General features: G+C 43.5%; 1 protein-coding gene across 3 annotated transcripts in view; it reads right to left on the minus strand.

The window, feature by feature from the left end:
• Positions 1–20813, minus strand: part of RAD54B (RAD54 homolog B) — a 203049-nt gene that overhangs the window by 39113 nt on the left and 143123 nt on the right. For all 3 annotated transcript variants that reach the window (XM_029591695.1, XM_029591696.1, XM_029591697.1), the window contains exon 7: positions 1613–1838. In XM_029591695.1, the coding sequence (XP_029447555.1) occupies positions 1613–1838 (226 nt within the window). The remainder of the gene's footprint in view (positions 1–1612; positions 1839–20813) is intronic.

Raw genomic sequence — 20813 nt, forward strand, 5'->3', positions numbered from 1 at the left:
CACACATATTGAACCATATGTGTATACTTTCAGAGCAGAACAGTTTAGAAAATACCAGGATAAATCTTTGCATATTCACTTAAACATGCAAATCCATTACTGCGAATAGTTTGAAAATTAGGCTCTAAGTTACTATTAATCATTGCTGGTGCTTTATGTCGTTTTGGGCCTAAATCATGTGACCTCTGGGGATAAGTTAAAGAATTTGAATTTATTTGGCCTGAAAAAAAGAGAATACCAAGGAGCGATGACAATTTTCAAGTCCATAAAGGAGAACAGTGAAGGAGGACAAAATAAACACAAAGCTATGCCCGTAAATAACATGTTTACATGAATAACTTTTTGAAAATGTAGGTTATACTTAAGTCTCTAACAGGCAAGTGGAGGACAGCAGCACACCAAAGAATCAATCTTTAACTCTTTCAAGACCAGACTGTCTGACATTTGAGTTGGAAAAAATAAATTAATTTTGATTTTCTAAGACATATCTTGTCTGTAGATGAACTTCAAACACTTGAACACACTCTTCCCCAGTGGTATACTTAAGTCTTTAACACAACCCCTATCATGCCCCTTGTTTATGTGTGTAGTGAAATTATATGTGTATTTTTAAGCAGCTGAAATCCACATTGGATACACAGGACCAAGTTATTTTATTTATTTATTTTATTTATTTAAAGGCTTTTATATACCGGAGTTCATGCACTAGTGCATACCACTTCGGTTTACACAGAACAAGGAACAGAAAATTACATCAAACAGATTGAACAATTAAACAAATATACAATTACATCCAACGATTGGGTATATAAGTTATACCTATAATACCTTAATTTATGCACCTAAATCTTGACTAAGCTTGTTCCAGACCTATTTTAGATGTTATGAGGTTCTTGGCCAGCTTGAGCAAAGCTTTCTATGGGGCCGATGCAATAATTTTCGCGGAAAGCGGGCGCTGACTTTTCAGCACCCGCTTTCTTAACGCACGCATGGCGCCTGCAAGGGGGGCGCCATGCAAAAGGCAAATTAGGGGGTCGCGCTAGCAAGGAGGCGCTAGGGTCGCTTGCACGACCGTAACACCTCCTTGCTAACGCGACCCCGCGGCGGCTGCCGGTTATGAAGATCGACGCCGGTAAACTTGGCATCGGTTTTCATAACCAGCCGTCTGCAAGTATTTTTTTGCATTTGAAGGTATTTATTGTTTTGCATTTGGAGTGAATGAGTAATAGCCTCATTCACATTCATTTGCACGTGATGAGCACTCTCTCATTCACTCCGCGTCGGACACGCCTTAAATAGGTACTAATCCCCTATTGCATTAGGGTGTGGATTAGCGCCTATTTAACCCACGACCAGCAGCGGGTTAAACAGTGCTCTCGTGTGAGCGCACTTTATTGCATCGGCCCCTATTATAGTTACACAGGGGGATCAGAAGCATCTTCAATCTCCTTACTCTCTGACAGGGACCAATAGACTCATAGTCCCACACTTTAAAGAATAAAATCTGTATGCTCTACCTAACCTAAATTACAGTATACCAGTTCAATCATTCTTTTGAACTACAGAATACTATTCTCTACCATCATTCAGTTGATCTGTAAACAAACCTTACCTGATCTACTGCAAAAACCCTGATCCTCTCTGTTCCTAACCATTTCTGAAATTCTTTTCTCCAGTTCTTCACTAGACTCCCAGGAGTGACAATAAGTGCCTGTTTTATTGCAGGCTTGCTTCCATATGGCCCCTGGCACAGAAGAGTCCATATCAGTGAAATGCACTGCAGTGTTTTCCCTAAGCCCATTTCATCTGCCAGGATAGCTCCAAATCTGTTATTCATTCTGTAAAGAGAAGGGGACAATGCATCTTAGTCCAATAATTTGTATTTCATCATATAGTAAGTGCCTAAATAGTTTGTCTTCTGATTTATTTTTTTTTTATCACAAAAACATTAGAAGTAAGATAACTGTGTAGTGTAGTGCTAAAAGAACAAAACCAGAAAACCTGGACACCCAGGTTCCAATCTTTCCTCTGCAACTTACTGTGTGACCCTAAGTCACTCTATTGCAAAACAAATCACCAGGCATCTACACAAAGAAATTACACTCAACTACTCTTTTGCATAGCTCCCATTCTTTCTTATGAGAGGAAAAATGTATTTTTTAGTTTCTTTTCTTGCCATGGAAACTCATGGGAGCCCAGTGATGACACTGAGTTTTTTTTTATTGTTACATTGTTCTTGGGCCTATACAACTGCCGTGTTAGCTTTGTTTATCCACCATCAAAGCATAGCTCTCACATAACAAGCTTTCTTTAAACCTTAAGAAAATGAAACTCTTGGCGGTTTCCCATTCATTTAATCACTTGACCCCTGCTGTTATTAGCATTGATAATACTGATTTGCCTATCTCGTCACATGTCAAAAAAAGCCTGGGTGCCTGGATTGATTCCAGACGGTTTTTTCAACAACAAATTAAATCAGTCATTAAATCTGGATTTTTTTAAACTAAGATTTATTTGCGGTTTAAAATCCTTACTCAATGCTGTAGATTTTCGTACGATTGAGCAAGCCCTTAGACTGCCTCTTCTTGATTATTGTAATGTATTTTTAGGTTTACTTGCTTATACTTTGAAAGTGCTACAACTTCTAAAAAAAACTCGGCAGCTCACCTTATTAGTAGCATAAGCATGCAAACAGAACACATTATCCCAATGAGGACATTTCTACACTGGTTACCTATCCAACAGTAGGTTCTTTATACAGGTGCAGTTATGGTTTTTAACCTTTTAAGGCTTGATTCTTTCCCGTGGGCAAATGCCCTTTTGAGAATTTGTGTCCCTTCCAGGATTCCATGTTCTGCTCATAGAGGTCTACTTGATGTTTCTTCGAACAAAATGGCACATTTAGATGAAACCAGTAAATGAGCTTCCTCTGTTGCTGCTCCCAAATTTTGGAATAAGATACCTAATGATCTAAGGTTGATGATGTGTCCAAAGTCATTCAAGTCTTCTCTAAAGACTTATTTATTTAAATTGACTTATGGTTAGATTTTCTAAATTTGTTTTAGGAAGACAGTGGTTTACCTGTTCATGTTTTGTTCTTGGTTGCTCTATGTTATGAATTGGTTTCAGTTTGGTTTTAGTACTTCACATTGTTTCATAGTATTTTATTACTTTTGTATTCGGCTTTTGTAAATCGCTTAGGGCCTAATGCCAGGGCTGGCCACTCTGGTTCTCAAGAGCCACAAACAGGCCTGGTTTTCAGGATATCCACAAAGAATATGCATGAGATAGATTTGCACATAACTGAGGGAGTGCATGCAAATCTCTCTCATGCATATTCATTGTGGATATCCTGAAAACCACATCTTACGTGATGAGATCTGGTGAAGTCCCCAGACTGATCGATCTCCGGATGGACAAATCTAGAAGGAGTGGAAATCAGACCTGCCCCTTGCACTCACGAAGCTTCAAGAGAGTCTTCGTCACTAAGGGAATCTGAGGATATGCGTACAGAAGACCCTTGTCCCAATGACGGGCAAGGGCATCAGAGGCTGGCTTGCCATCTAACTTCTACAGGGAGCAGAACTGAGGCACCTTTCTGCTGCAAGGGGTCATGAATAGAGCTATGCTCAGGCTCGGTCAGAGGCGGAATATTCAATTCACCACCCTCTGGGGTCCAGGGACCACTTGTGGGGTCTGAAGGCATGACTCAGTCTGTCCGCTACCACGTTCTATATCCATATGGCCCTGAGCTGGACTGCTTCATGACACAGGAGGTACGATGCTGAACCTCACTGCTTGCTGACAGACCACATCGTCACCCTGTTGTAGGTTTGGATCAGGACAACTTTGTTGGACAGCCGATCTCCAAAAGCCCATAGCATGTACCTTATTGCCCGAAGCTCCAGGAAGTTCATGTGACGACAGCTTTCCTGAGCGGACCAGAGACCCTGGGTGCTGAGCCCATCTACATGAGTTCCCCAGCCCAGAGTGGACACATCTGTGGTTGAGACAATTTAGGTACGAGGACTTTGAAAAGAGATCCCCCGTTCCATATTTGAAAGTACCCACCACCAGGATAACGAGTAGGGAGGGACGGGGTGACGGATACAATCCTGGAGGTTCTCTGTGGCCACTATGACCTCAGGGTCTATTGTACTCTGCACATGTGTAATTGCACCAAGGGAGTGACATGGATGGACTTGGCCAAATGGTCCAACAGCTTCAACATGTGCCAGGCTGACACCTGCTGGCTCTCTGAATCTCTGCCGCAATGGTCTTCAAAGTGACGGCCCTTTGATGAGGCGGGAAGTTCTTGGCCTGAGCTGTGTCTAGCAGGGCTCCTATGAAGTCCAATTGAGGAATGGGTCTGAGAATGCTTGGCTCCCTTGAGAGCTGATTCAACCACCACTGACTGGCGGGGCAGCTGACACTTATCGAATCTGGCAGCCTTCTGGACGAGGTAAACCCCATCAGACTTCTTGTTAATGGGAGACAGTGTGAGAGGGGTGTTCCCATATACTCAGCAACTCCTTAAGGATATTGTGTACCGGGACCACAATGATTTCCTTAGGAGGAACCACGAACTGGAGGATCTCAAGCATTTTGTGCCTGGCATCCTCCTTCTCAGGTGGAGACTTCCTTCGCTCTTCTAGAGAAGGGTCTGATAGGAGACCATCAGAGCCGGTGCATCCTCAAGCCCAGCACCATGCATCAACGGGGACCAATGCTTCTTTTGTTTCCCCTTGATGTTTGGTCCGGTCCTTCCCAGGTGTCAAGGCCAATGACAAGGAAACCAACATCCTCGGCCTGGAGGAGATAGACTGTGGTTGGTTTCTGGAGCCTCTATCCGCTGATAGCACTGACAGAACAGACAGTCCTGCCAATGTTGATGATGCAGTGTCCATTGGTGCGGCTCCGTGGTCTGCCGAAGCTGCCGATGACAATGGCTCAAATTTCCTCAACCTGAAGAGCTGTTCATCTTGTTGAGCTGGACAACGTCCCTTCGGGGTCATTTGTGCGCATAAGTAGCAATTCCAGAGTTCATGTGATGCCTCCTGGCAGAGGACACATGTCTCATGGGGGTCCGTAATGGATATGGTCCTGGGGCACTGAGGGCATCGCCGAAAACCAGATGTGGCCATGACAGGACGAAAAAAAAGGAATGCAAAATCAAAATCAATGGCAGCGGGCGTCGATGGCTGATGGGCACAGAGGCACTGCTGCCACAGGGAAATTGACCATGAAAAGAAACTTACCAATAAACAATGAAAACCCTGACTAGGAACAACAGGGACCAAGTGTTGAAAAAACATTTGCAAAAGAAGTGAAGAGAAATTTTTCAAAAACAGCCAAAAAGGCCAAGATTAGAGCTCACAAACCGCAATGTTGTAACTCTGAGGAAAAAGAGAGACTGGAGAGGGACCTCGAATGGACATGTGGTATAGTGTATACTGGGCATGCTCAGTGTGCCAAGTCAAAATTCTAGAAACTTGGACATAAGTTTTCCATGTTGGGGGCTCCACCTGATGATGTCACCTATGTGTGAGGACTACTATGCTACTTGTCCTCAGAGAAAGTAAATAGAAGAGTGAAGGCCCAAAAAGAGGAAAAATTTTCACTATCACTACAAGGAAGCAGCAAAAAATCCCAGAAAGGAAAAAGGGGACAGGGCAAAAGGCAGAAATCTTAAGTTATTTTTCTTCTTTTCCTCATATACAGTGATAGTAGAGAAGAGGAGAGCAAACTGAGGGGCTTGAACTATCCTGAAGGAAGGGCACATTAGCTGCCCAATCTGGGAAGAAAAAAATGGCTATGGTGTTGAGTACTGGTGCCATGGAGGCACTGCAAGCTCAGGAGGGAGGAAGCTGCCATAATGTAGTGACATCATCATAAGCATGTGCAAACAGTAGAAACACTATCATTGACACTCAATTTGTATTTGAGATGGGGATCAGTTATCGCACATGATATTATTGGAAATCCCCGCCACTCTAATAACAACCCCTTTGGCGACACACTGCTAGTATGACCTTCATAATAGGCATCATTGTGCGGCAACACGTACCATTTATCACTCTGCCTTATTTTTAATCATTGGTCAGTCCCATTTTTTTCTGAATTTTTTGTGCTTAAATCATAAGTGCTCCGTGTTTTTAAAACTCATTTCTTGCCACGTATATCTATTTCTGCATTATATTCAAATTCAATGTGGGAATGTTAGAATCACTTAGCTTATAAATCCAGTATACATGAATATTATTGCCCAAATTTCTTCACATCCGATGATATAGCAATGCGATCTTGCTTCACACTGCCATACTGTGTCCGTGCCCGGACACACGGACACAGTATGGCAGTGTGAAGCAAGATCGCATTGCTATATCATCGGATGTGAAGAAATTTGGGCAATAATATTCATGTATACTGGATTTATAAGCTAAGTGATTCTAACATTCCCACATTGAATTTGAATATAATGCAGAAATAGATATAAGTGGCAAGAAATGAGTTTTAAAAACACGGAGCACTTATGATTTAAGCACAAAAAATTCAGAAAAAAATGGGACTGACCAATGATTAAAAATAAGGCAGAGTGATAAATGGTACGTGTTGCCGCACAATGATGCCTATTATGAAGGTCATACTAGCAGTGTGTCGCCAAAGGGGTTGTTATTAGAGTGGCGGGGATTTCCAATAATATCATCATCATAAGCATGCCATGGCTTAGCCATGTCTCTCTTTTGGTAGGCTAGGCAGAAGAGCTGCTTCTGCTGTGGTGGGCCAAGATGAGCAGCCACTTACTCTGTGACAAAACTGGACATGGGAGCAGCCATTGCAGTGTTATAAACCTCGAGAAGACCCAATACCCTCAGGCCTCAAACCAGGAGGAGTTCCTGCTGCTGCCAGGTCCCTACCCAGGAAGAGAGATCACAGCTGTTGCCTGCCCAAGGGAAAAGAAGTGATGAGGTAAATATGAGGAATGGCAAAGTGGCCAGAGAGGAAGAGGAGATGGGGAAGGGAGAATAAAAGCAAAAAGTGTAAAAATTGATAAATAGGCAAATCAAAATGTGAAAAAAAAAATAAAAAGACGGACAAATACAAAAAATAGGAAAAATTAAAAAAATGGGCTAGGTGGGATGGAATTTTTCTCAGCTTCTAAAAATTCTGGCTAGCACCTAAGTTTATTGAAACATTTTATACCCTTAGAATTATGGTGTGTGGCCTTTGTGTTTGGGTGTGGTGTGAAGTGAGATCCATGCACCTAAGACTACTGATTGGGCAGGGCACAATACAGATGTACACACAGGCTCCATGTGGAGTGTTAAGGAAAGGGAGAGAGGAGGGGGAGGCGGGATGATGAGTCAGAGGAAGAGGATGGCTTAGGTAGGAGAAAGGCTCAAGGGAAAGAGGAGAATGGGGCATGGCTAGGGGGAGGCCTTTTGTTCCGGACCAGCTTTTACCCAACTTCCCAAGCTACCTTCCATTGCCTTGCTAATATACGTTGTCGCAGCATGAATGGGTAGGGTAGCCAGCAAGTAGCAAAGGGCAAAGTGAAGGGCCCATGACTCAATTGTTTCACAATGGCAGGCATGGAACTACAACTTAAGAACAAAGGCAGTTTTTCATCGCTTCAACAGCGGAGAATTCTATGATGACATCGAGCAAACCTTGGACATTTACAGAACTGGGCCACGGACACGTGATGTGCCAAGAGCACCTACTGAATGGCTTCTACGGCCAAGCAGCATTGAAAGTTTGAGAGGCAGCAGCAGCTGTTGACGAGATACGAGCAAGGCTGGTCACCCTGGGGATTAATAATTCAGGCACAGTATTTTTTACTCAAATTATGTATATGAAGTATATATTGGCTAATAAACTATAGGCAATGGGCATGATACATTTTGGATCCATCAAGTCTAGAGGGCGTGAATAAAGTGGAGACATTCAAACACTGCACGGAGCGGCAGTAGCCACAGCGGCATTCAAACACTGCACGGAGCAGCAGTAGCCACAGCGGCATTCAAACACTGCATGGAGCGGCAGTAGCCACAGAGGCGTTCACGGAGCGGGATGCCAGTGGCCAGTAGTTGGTGTTCCACCTTCACGGAGCGGAAGGATGGAGGGCTGCTATTTCCAAAAAAAATAAAAAAATAAAAACAGGGGTGGGTAAGAGTATGGGGCAAGGGGGTGGCCTGCTTGTTGCAGCGGTTGCTACCCCCAATTGAGCTGGATGTCACTTGGATGCAGATTCAAAGCTGCTCTCTAAATTGGGTGGAGGGGAATTAGGGCTGGAGGGTACTGGAAGCCAATAGTAACAGGTGGGAGAGAGAAAAAGGGAAAAAAAATGGATAAAGTGCGTAGCTTGCTGGGCAGACTCGATGGGCCATTTGGTCTTCTTCTGCCGTCATTTCTATGTTTCTATGTTTCTATATTTTATGTATGTCGACATCCAATTTTTCGTACCATGCAATAAATTGGGTTGTTTTCCAGATGAAAATTTTCAAATGATAATGCAGGAAATACTTGATTGGCTATATGATAATAAATTGTCATTAAATATAGCCAGGACTGTTCTGATGTGGGTAGGGAAGATTATACCAAAGATTGGTCTGGTATTGCTTCAGAAGAAGTCTTTGCAAGTGATTCTTGAATCTAGAAATTTAGGAGTTATTATAGATGGCAAGTTAACAATGAGACCTTACTTGAGAAATGTAACAAAAAGAGCATTCTATAAGTTAAAATTGATAAAGTCCCTTAGAGACTTCCTCCCACAAGAATCTTTTAGAACAGTATTAAAAGCATTGTTGTTTTTGCATATTGATTTTGCAATAGTTTATTGGTGGAACTATGTTTGGGCATTGCAATTGCTACAAAATTCTACTACTCGAGTATTGCTGAAAATCCCACCTTTTGAGCACATCACACCGGTTTTGGTATCTCTTCACTAGTTACCAGTTCAATGGAGAGCACGTTTTAAATTGCTAGTTATAATTGATAAATTACTGAATGGATAAGTGTATTTTAGCAAACAGTCTTATCCCTTATGTTACCAGTAGAGATTTGCACTGTGCAGGAAAAACTTGCTAACAGTGCCTTCTTTGCACACTGAAAGATTACAGTCCACTCTCGTGAGCACATGTTTTCATATGCCACCCCTGAATTATGGAATAACTTGCCTGTAGATGTACAAGAGGAAAGATATTAAGGTTTTTAGGAAAAAAGCTAAAGGCTATGTATTTAGAAAAGCATTTGTATAAAATGTTAATTTGAATTGTCATTTGTTTATAAATTTATGTAATGTATGCAATGTTTTAACATTGTAATCTGCTCTGAACAAAAGTTTGGAGATGTAGAAAATGAGTCTTATATAAATAAATAAATACAATATTTATTGATCAATATGTATTACATTTTAATTTTATGTTTGTGCTGAGGCCAGTTTTCATTCCACATAAAAGAATTTTTGTTTGAAAAAAGTGCTGTGTCCTTTTGTTAGAGATGATCAAGGTGAAAGAAATGCTCTTGGAGCTGGGGGAGAACGCCTGTGCCTATGTGTGTCTCTGTCTGGTATTCTTTGGTTTGTGTGTGTGTGTGTGTGGTCTATGTCTGTGTGTGTGATGTAGTCTGTTTGCCTGTGTCTCTCTATTTCTGGGTATGTTGGGTCTCTACCTCTGTCTATTTGTGGTAGGTCTGTCTGTGTTTTTCCATCTAGGTGTGGTATATGTGTGTGTGGGGTCTCTGTTTTTGTCTATGTCTGTCTGGGTGTCTATTTTGCTATCTGTCGGTCAGGGAATGAGGTATCTGTTTCTTTCTGGATGCTGGGTGTCTGTGTGAGCTTACTCCTTTCAGCAAGTTGAAGAGAAACAAAATGGTGGCTTTGAGCCACTGATTGATAGTGTTTGTCTTATAATAAATATTTTATTCCATGTACATGAGCGCTACAGTTTTCCCTCATTGATTCCTATGGAGCCAAAGTGAATACGTTTTTCAGAGTATGTAAACGTAAAGGCATGGAGATTATGGTAGATGTTTTTGGCTTCTTGTACTCAGTTTTCACTGACATCAGAGCCTGCACAAGCTCAATGCAGTTTCTCAACCTGTTTCTATAGCAAACCAATGTCACCTAAGTAACTTTCCATGTCCAGAAAGGGATGATGAGGAACAAGCATAAATAATGAGGCAGCTAATATGTTTTATGACTTGGAGATAGATCAGCCCCAAATGCTTCCTTATATACAATATAATAAACACTCAGTTCACTGTTATTTGGCCTGACCTGGAGCTTCTGCTACATCTGACTAGTAATATGTTTTACTCACCAGCGTTATCTGAAAGCTATTTGCCATGGTCTTCTTTCAAGCCTCAGATTGTTACTGTGGGCTTGATTCACCCAAAGGACTTGGTTCAGATAATAGCATCAGAATGTGTCACCCACATGTGACTAAACTGAGAGGCCGATGCAATAAAGTGCTCCCAGCCTAGCACACAGGTTTACATGCGGTTGGAATGCGTTTTGGACCTGCTAGACTTGCATGTGCTAGGAAAATGGTCACTCAATATGGGGCTGATGCAATAAGATGCGTGTTGAAAATTGGCGCTCATACTAAGTGCCCATTTTCCTAACGTGCATGCAGCCACATCCCCTGGGGGCCTGGATGCAGGATTTAAATGAGGGGCTGCAAAAAAAGGACGCACTGGGGAGAAATGTGTGTCCCTAGCACTCAAATGCAGTGGGCGCCCACATTTGCAACACGCGTTCAATACGAGCGTCCGTTTTTATCCTGCTTCTTCTGGCTAATTTTGCTGAGGTTGTTGAAGATGCCCATAGTTAGGCGCCCCTTGCTATGGGCATCTAAATTGTGACCAGAAGTTTTGTTTTTTTTAAATCAAGCCAATATATATATTTATTTTTCAACATCGCAAGCAGTAAATTTAAGAAGGAACCTCAGAGGACCGTATTTTTTTATTTCTCATGAGCCCTTGGCTCGCAGATTGACTTTACGTCACTTCTGAGGCTGGAGTTAAATTTGTGGCCTAGCGATTTCCTGCATCGGGGGGGGGGGGGGGGGTGATAGTTAATATCCTCATTATGTGATAGGCTCTATCATCTACACATTGGTTTGGGAGAATGTTTGGATGTGTTAATCTTTTTATTGCATCAGTTGCTAGTCTAGAGTGTCCAAAACGTACATCCAACCATGTGTAAACCTGTGCGCTAGGCTGGACGCACTTTATTGCGTTGGCCCCATGAGCACCCATTTCAATGTGCATCTTATTACATCAGCTTCTGAGAAAGACATTTTCCATGATGTTCAGCCTTCTGTGTCCTAGTCACTCTGTGAATTATGCTGCTTAATGCAGAATAAAATAGTCTGGCACGTTACAAATTGCAATATAGGGAACAGCGTGGCAGAATAGATTGGCATACGATATGGAAACTTTTAACAATCAAATCCCTGGTCTGATCTGACCAAGTTTATAAACTACTCTTTGTGACATCTGCAAAAATATATTTAGGTCTCAGTCTAATCAGTGAAATCAATGTAAACAACTGACACTATTTGATGACCTATTTAGCAAACTCAGGAGAGAATCCAAAGATTCCCTGTATGAATTGATTATGTAATATAAAGGATGTTGACACTATTTTCTATTCTTTCTTTATTATTCATCATGTGGATCTCTACATGTTGTTCATTGATTATTATTTTTTTGTTATGCTATTGCCTTGTATCAATAAAAATGACTTATAAAAAAAAAGATAAAATATTACCCTCATCCATAGGGTTAATCTTCTAGGGCCAGAGCTTGGATGCAAGCTGACAGTACCATGAATGTTTACATTTAATCGAGGAAAATATAGATACACATGTGTGACCAAATGAAATGGCTGAAGAATGTGCATCTACAAATAAAACACACCAAACATTTTACATTAAAAATTGTAAAAGAAAATGAAAACACTTTCTCATTTATAAGAAGCAAATGTAATTGATCTTTCACACTAATATTGATGAGATCTGTTTTTATGACTGAAACCCCCTGCCATGTTCTCACTACAAAAAGGGGGGCTGTAGGTATTCTCAAGCAGAAGGCAAGATTCACTTTTAGGCGCTTGGGGTTTATTCATTTGAACTCTGAGAAATCACTCTACACACACTGGATGTTAAGTGTTTTCCAGCTAACACACATTACTCTTCTTTCTGATCCCTGTCAACTGATAAGCAAAAAACAAATGCTAGAAGTCTAAGAAATAAGATGAGAGAGTTAGAGTGTATAGCACTGGTTGAAGAGGTAGATATAATTGGCATCTCTGAGATCTGGTGGAAGGAGGATAACCAATGGGACATTGTGGTGCCAGGGTACAAATTATATTGAAATGATAGGATAGATCAAATTGGGTGGAGGGGTGGCACTATATACTAAAGAGGGCATTGAGTCAAACAGGATAAATGCTCTGCAGGAATCAAAATGCAATGCTGAATCTTTATGGATAGAAATTCCAGGTGAAAAGGGGAATAAAATAGCAGTGGGGTTGTATAACTGTCCACCTGGTCAGAATGAACAGACAGACAATGAAATGCTAAAAGAAATTAGAGAAGCTAACAAAATCAGCAGAACAATAATAATAGGTGATTTCAACTACCAGGGTGGAACCAGGTTGCTGGCGCTAACCTTAAAAAAGGAGATAGAGCAGCTTTTAAACTAGAACAAAGCGGAAAGCCGACAGTCACTCAGCAGCGCATGGTTCAGAGGGAGGTATATTCAAAGGATACTAATGATGCATTAGAGTTAGGGCATCCCAACAGAGAGGTTCCAATAATAAGAAAAGTAGTCCAAGTGCCTAAAATTAAAAACTCACCTGAGTTAAAAGATTCCAATTTATCCCTGTCAACTGAAAAGCAGAATGTAAATACAAACAAAAAACACACTTTGAAATGTTTGCATGCTAATGCAAGAAGTCTAAGAAGTAAGATAGGAAAATTAGAGCATATAGCAGTGAATGACGACAGAGACATGGTGGAAAGAGGATAAACAATGGATAGTGCTATACCGGAGTACAAATTATATCGCAATGACAGAGACGAGCACCTTGGTGTTGGGGTGGTGCTTTATGTCCGGGATGGCATAGAGTCCAACAGGATAAAGATCCTGCATGAGACTAAATGCATAATCGAATCTTTATGGGTAGAAATCCCTTGTGTGTTGGGGAAGAGTATAGTGATAGGAGTATACTACCGTTCACCTGGCCAAAATGGTGAGATGGACAGTGAAATGCTAATAGAAATTAGGGAAGCTAACCAAACTGGTAGTGCAGTAATAATGGGAGATTTCAATTACCCCAATATTGACTGGGTAAGTGAAACATCAGGGCATGCTAGAGAGATAAAGTTCCTAGACAGAAAAAATGAGAGTTTTATGGAGCAATTGATTCAGGAACCAATGAGAGAGGGAGCAATTTTAGATCTAATTCTTAGTGGAGTGCAGAATTTGGTGAGAGAGGTAACAGTAGTAGAGCCGCTTGGCAACAGTGATCATAATATGATCAAATTTGAATTAATGAATGGAAGAGGGGGACAGTAAGTAAATCCACGGCTCTAGTGCTAAACTTTCAAAAAAGAAACTTTGATAAAATGAGAAAATGAGAAAAATAGTTAGAAAAAAGTGAAAGGTGCAGCTACAAAGGTAAAAAGTGTGCAACAAGCGGGACATCATAGAAGCACAGTCCAGATGTATTCCAGGCAAAACGATTACCGGCATTGATAAAAGGTGAAGTGAAAGAAGCTATTTTAGCCAAATGATCTTCATTTAAAAAAATGGAAGGATCCATCAGAAGAAATAGGTTAAAGCATAAGCATTAGCAGGTTAAATGTAAGACATTGATAAGACAGGCTAGGAAAGAATTTGAAAAGATGTTGGCCATAGAGAGAAAAAACTCACAATAAAAACTTTTTAAATATATCTGGAGAAGAAAGAGGGAGTAGGTCAGATCGTTATCAAGAGGATAAAGGGGCACTTAGAGAAGATAAGGCCTTCACGGAAAGATTAAACGATATCTTTGCTTCGGTGTTTACTGAAGAGGATTTTGGAGAGATACCTGTTCTGGAGAACGTTTTCATGGGTGGTGATTCAGATCAACTGAACCAAATCACGGTGAACCTGGAAGATGTGGTAGGCCTGATTTACAAACTGAAGAATAGTAAATCACCTGGACTGGATGGTATATACCCCAGGGTTCTGAAAGAACTAAAAAATGAAATTTCAGACCTATTTCAATCATCTGATGTACCTGAAGACTGGAAGATGGCCAATGTAACCCCTATATTTAAAAAGGGATCCAGGGGTGATCTGGGAAATTATAGACCAGTGAGCCTGACTTCAGTGCCGGGAAAAATTGTGAAACTGTTATAAAGAATAAAATCACAAAACATTTAGATAGACATGGTTTGATGGGACACAGCCAGCATGGATTTACCTAAGGGAAGTCTTGCCTCACAAATCTACTACATTTTTTTGAAGGGGTGAATAAACATGTAGACAAAGGTGAACCGGTAGATGTAGTGTATTTGGATTTTCAGAAGGCATTCAACAAAGTCCCATATGAGAGGCTTCTAAGAAAACTAAAGAGTTATGGGAAAGAAGGTGATGACCTTTTGTGGATTGCAAGCTGGTTAAAAGACAAGAACGTAGGATTAAATGGTCAGTTTTCACAGTGGAAAAAAGTAAACAGTGGAGTACCTCAGGGATCTGTACTTGGACCGGTGCTTTTTAATATATTTATAAATGATCTGGAAAGGGGTACGACAAGTGAGGTGATGAAATTTGCGGATGACACAAAATTATGTAGAGCAGTTAAATCTCAAGCGGATTGTGATGAATTGCAGGAGGCCTTGCGAGACTGGAAGATTGGGCTTCCAAATAGCAGATGAAATTTAACATGGACAAGTGCAAAGTGATGCATAAAGAGAAAAATAACCCTTGATGTAGTTACACAATGTTAGGTTCTATCTTTGGAATTACCACCCAGGAGAGATCTAGGTGTCATAGTGGATAATACATTGAAATTATCCGTTCAGTGTGCTGTGGTGATCAAAAAAGCAAATAAAATGTTAGGAATTATTAGGAAGGGAATGGCAAATAAAACGGAGGATGTCATAATGCCTCTGTATTGCTCCATGGTGAGACCACACCTTGAATACTGTGTGCAATTCTGGTCACTGCATCTCAAAAAGGATATAGCTGCACTGGAGAAAGTGCAGAGAAGGGTGACCAAAATGATAAGATGTATGGAACAGCTGCCCTATGAAGAATGGCTAAAGAAGTTAGGGCTGTTGAGTTTGGAGAAAAGATAACCGAAAGGGGGATATGATAGAAGTCTACAAAATCATGAAAAGATTTGAACAAGTTAATGTAAATCGGTTATTTACTCTCTCAAATAATAGAAGGACCAAGGGGCACTTCATGAAGTTTGCAAGTAGCTCATTTAAAACAAATCAAAGAAAATTCTTTTTCACTCAGCGCATAGTTAAGCTCTGGAATTTATTGCCAGAGGATGTCATTACAGCAATTAGAATAACTGGGTTTAAAAAAGGTTTGGATAAGTTCCTAGAGGAAAAATCCATAAACTGCTATTGCAGTAATTAATAAGCAATAGTAGATAGTGATTTATCTAATGTTTGGGTACTTGCCAGGTACTTAAGACTTGGATTGGCCACTGTTGGAAACAGGATACTGGGCTTGATGGACCCTTGGTATGACCCAGTTTGGCATATCTTATGCTCTTAAATTTGACTTAATTATTGGAGGGAGGACACTAAAGAAATCTGCTATAACAGTATTTAACTTTCAAAAAGGTGACTGTGATAAAATGAGAAAAATAGGAAAAAACTGAAAAAAGCAGCTGCAAAGTTTAAGAGTTTATATCAGGTGTGGGTGTCGTTTAAAAATACCATTTTGGAAGCCCAAACCAAATGTATTCCATGCATTAGAAAAAGTGGAAGGAAAGTTAAACAACTACCAACATGGTTAAAAGGTGAAGTGAGAGAGGCTGTAATAGCTAAAAGAACATCTTTTAAGAAGTGAAAAAGGGATCCGAATGAAGAAAACAGGAAATAGCATAACCTCTTGCAAGACAGATGCAAAACTCTGATAAGGAAGGCAAAGAGAAAATTTGAAAGAAAGCTTGCAGTGGAATTAAAAGCTCATAATAAAAACGTTTCAGGTACATTAGAAGTACAAAACCTGTGAGGGAGTCAGTTGGGCTGTTAGATAATCAAGGGGTAAAAGGGGCACTTAGGGATGACAATTCCATAGTAGAGAGACTAAATGAATTCTTTGCTTTGGTCTTTGCTTTGGTCTTGCCAGAAAAGCTATTCAAAGGTGATGATTCTGCACAACTGAAACAAATTTCAGTGAAGCTGGAAGATATGCTAGGGCAGCCTGACAAACTAAAAAGTAGCAAATCAGCTGAAATAGATGGTATACATCCCAGAGTGCTGAAAGAACTGAAAAATGAAATTGCGGACCTATTAGTAATTTGTAAGCTATCATTAAAATAGTCTATGGTACCTGCAGACTGGAGGGTTGCCAATGTAATACCAGTTTTTGAAAAGGGCTCAAAGGGTGATCCAGGAAACCATTGAACAGCGAATGTAGAGATTACTTACCTGATAATCTCATTTTCCTTAGTGTATGCAGATGGACTCAAAACAAGTGGGTATAGCGTGCTCATGCTAGCAGTTGGAGACAGATCTGACGTCAGCACGGGTACATATACCCCCGCAGGAAGTGCAGCAACTCAGTAATCTTCCTTGCAAAAGCTTTATGGATATATGTGTGACTGACCGATCGATTAAATGAACATCATTACCCTGACCGATTGATAGTAGCTGGAGACCGCCAGTGTTGTCAACCGGAAGGTGTCGACACCCGGCAGGGTGGATGCCCTATTTAAGAAAACATGGCTTACTGTGAGTCGGCGAATCCCCATGTATACCGGCAGCCGGGCGGGATGCTGAGTCCATCTGCATACACTAAGGAAAACGAGATTATCAGGTAAGTAATCTCTACATTTCCTAGCGTGTAGCAGATGGACTCAAAACAAGTGGGATGTACAAAAGCTATTCCCGGACTGGGTGGGAGGCTGCCCGAGGTCCGTTTAGGATTGCCCTCGCAAATGCTGTATCCTCCCTGGCCTGGACGTCCAGATGGTAGAATCTGGAGAAGGTATGGAGGGAGGACCACGTTGCCGCTTTACATATCTCTGCAGGCGACAGCATCCTAGTTTCTGCCCAGGAGGCCGCTTGGGCTCTGGTAGAGTGAGCCTTGACCCGTAGAGGTGGTGGTTTTCCCACTTCTACGTAGGCCGCCTTGATAACTTCCTTGATCCAGAGAGCAATAGTCGCCCGTGAGGCCGCTTCTCCTTGCTTCTTCCCACTGTGAAGGACGAACAGGTGGTCCATCTTTCGTACTGTTTCCGACATTTCCAGGTATCTGGACAGCAGCTTGCCGATGTCGAGATGGCGCAGTCTTCGACCTTCTTCTGACTTCTTCAAACCTTCCGTGGTTGGCAAGGATATGGTTTGGTTGAGGTGGAAGTGTGAGACTACTTTGGGTAAGAAGGAAGGAACTGTGCGAAGATGGATAGCCCCTGGAGTGATTCTGAGAAACGGATCGCGGCAGGACAGCGCTTGTAGCTCGGAGATGCGGCGTGCTGAGCATATGGCCAGCAAGAACACCATCTTCAAGGTTAACAAACGGAGGGACAGGCCCCGGAGGGGTCTGAAGGCGGGTCCTGCTAGGAATTCCAAGACTAGGTTGAGGTTCCACAGCGGCACTGGCCACTTCAGTGGCGGGTGAATGTGTTTGACTCCTTTCAGGAAACGTGAAACGTCTGGGTGCGTGGCCATGCTGTTGCCATCACTCCTGGGGCCATAGCAGGATAGCGCTGCCACCTGAACCTTGATTGAACTGAGGGACAGACCCTTCTGAAGTCCATCTTGCAGGAAATCCAGAATGATGGGGATTTTAGCGGCATGCGGATTGGTGCTGCGAGTTTCGCACCAGGCTTCAAAATACTCTCCAGATCCTTATATAAGTTAGTGATGTGGAGAACTTGCGTGCTCGGAGGAGTGTGTCTATTACCGGCCCCGAGTATTCCCTCTTCTTCAGTCTAGCCCTCTCAATGGCCAGACCGTAAGAGAGAATTGAGCTGGATTCTCGTGGAGGATGGGACCCTGTCGCAGCAGGTCCCTGTGAGGGGGCAGGGGTAGAGGATCCCCTGCCAGTAGTCTTCTCATATCTGCGTACCAGGATCTTCTTGGCCAGTCCGGGGCCACCATAAGAACTAGGCCTATGTGCCGCTGAATCTTTTGTATAATGGCATCCAGCAGGGGCCATGGGGGAAAGGCATATAGCAGGATCCCCGGAGGCCATGGCTGCACCAGGGCGTCGATCCTGTGGGATAGAGGATCTCGCCTGCGACTGAAGTATCTGGGTACTTGAGCGTTGGACCTGTCCGCTAGTAGGTCCATGCCCGGGGTCCCCCACTGATCCACAATCATCTGGAAGGCTGTGGGTGACAGCTGCCATTCCCCCGGGTTTAGGCTTTCTCTGCTGAGGAAGTCTGCCGTGGCGTTGTCCTTCCCGGCAATGTGGACGGCGGAGATGTCCTGGAGATTTGCTTCTGCCCAAGCCATCAGGGGGGCTATTTCTAAGGATACCTGACGGCTTCTGGTTCCGCCCTGTCGGTTGATGTATGCCACCATGGTGGCGTTGTCCGACATCACTCTGACTGCTCTGTTTCGAAGTCTGTGGGCAAATCGCAGGCAGGCTAACCTGACTGCCCATGCCTCTAGTCGGTTGATGTTCCACCCCGACTCTTCTCTGTTCCACTGCCCCTGGGCGGTTAGCTCTTCGCAGTGTGCGCCCCAGCTGCTCAGGCTGGCATCTGTAGTGAGCAGGGTCCAGGTTGGGGAGGACATCCTGGACCCCCGGCTCATGTGGCTGGGCTGCAGCCACCACCGTAACTGATTCCGTACTCTGGCCGGTAGAGGTAGATGCACGGTGTAGTTCTGTAATCGTGGGCGCCACCGAGATAGGAGGGCGCGCTGTAACTGTCTCATATGAGCCCGTGCCCATGGTATCACTTCCAGAGTGGAGGCCATTAGGCCGAGGACCTGTAGGTAATCCCAAGCTGTGGGCCGAGTGGAGCTCAGCAGATTCTGCAAGCAATCCCGGAGTTTTGATTTCCTCTTGGAGGTCAGGCTGATCTTGTCTTCCTGGGTGTTGAATCGGACTCCTAGTTATTCCAGCGACTGCGAAGGCCGTAGGGAACTCTTGTTTATGTTAACTACCCATCTTAGGCTTTCCAGAAGAGATATAACTCTGTTGGTTGCCCGGTGGCTCTCCTCCGGTGACTTTGCCCTGATCAGCCAATCGTCTAGGTAGGGATGGACGAGAATGCCTTCCTTCCTGAGGGACGCCGCCACCACTACTATTACCTTGGTAAAGGTCCATGGCGCGGTGGCTAACCCGAAGGGTAGAGCCTGGAACTGAAAGTGCTGGTCCAGGACTTTGAAGCGTAAGTAACGCTGGTGATCCCGATGAATTGGGATATGCAAATAGGCCTCTGAGAGATCCAGGGATGCGAGATACTCCCCTGGCTGTATTGCACTTCGGACTGACCGCAGAGTTTCCATGCGAAATCCTGGGAGTGCCGGTTGACTGACTTGAGGTCCAGGACGGGTCTGAAGGTGCCCCCCTTCTTGGGGACAATGAAATAAATGGAGTAATGCCCAGAATTTATGTCCCATGCAGGCACTGGGATTATGGCTTTTAGGGACAGGAGTCTCTCCAAGGTAGCTGCCAGCGCCGCCCTCTTGCGGGGCGGACAAGGCGATTCCACAAACTTGTCCGGAGGGAGATGAAGGAAGTCCAGGTAATACCCTTCCCGGACAATGGCGAGGACCCACTGGTCCGAAGTAATCTCGACCCACCTGCGGTAAAATAGGGTTAGCCTGCCCCCTATGGCTTCTTCCCCCAGATGGGCCGGCTGATTCTCATTGTGGGGTGCGGCCGGGGCCCGTCCCCGAGCCGGTTCCCCTCTTGTTGTGCCTGGTCCGAAAGGACTGGTTCCTGGTCTGAGAACGAGGTGCTTGGTAGCGAGCCCTGTAAGGATTGAAGCGTTGAGAGCTTCTACCTCTGGATGGTCTAGGAAAAGGGCGCTGGGTCCTCCTTGACCTGTCTTCCGGTAGATGGGGAAATGGAGATGGCGCCCCATTTATTAGCCAGTTTCTTGAGGTCGCTGCCGAACAGGAGGGATCCCTTAAAGGGCATTCTTGTAAGGCGAGTCTTGGAGGAGGAGTCGGCCGACCAATTTCGTAGCCTGCGGTGTCTTCTGGCTGCCACTGAGGATGACACTCCCTTGGGCTGCTGTACGGACTAGGTTGGAGGCAGCGTCAGTGAGGAATGAGAGGGCTGATTCCATTTCTTCTCCAGAGGTGTTGTTCCTGGATTGAGATAAACAGGAACGCGTCACCACGGTGCAGCAGGTCGCAATTCGTAGGGACATGGCTGCCACCTCAAAGGCTTGTTTCAGAATGGCATCCATGCGCTGGTCATGTGCATCCTTGAGGGCCACCCCTCCCTCCACCGGAATGGTGGTGTGCGCTTCACAATTGCGCTAACTATGGCGTCTACCATCGGGCACGCCAGCAGCTCCTTGGTTGCCGGGTCTAGGGGGTACATGCTAGACAAAGCCCGATACCCTTTGAATGAAGCCTCCGGCGCATTCCACTCCAGATCGATTA

The sequence above is a fragment of the Rhinatrema bivittatum genome, chromosome 2, assembly GCF_901001135.1.
Source record: "Rhinatrema bivittatum chromosome 2, aRhiBiv1.1, whole genome shotgun sequence".
NCBI classification, from domain to species: domain Eukaryota; kingdom Metazoa; phylum Chordata; class Amphibia; order Gymnophiona; family Rhinatrematidae; genus Rhinatrema; species Rhinatrema bivittatum.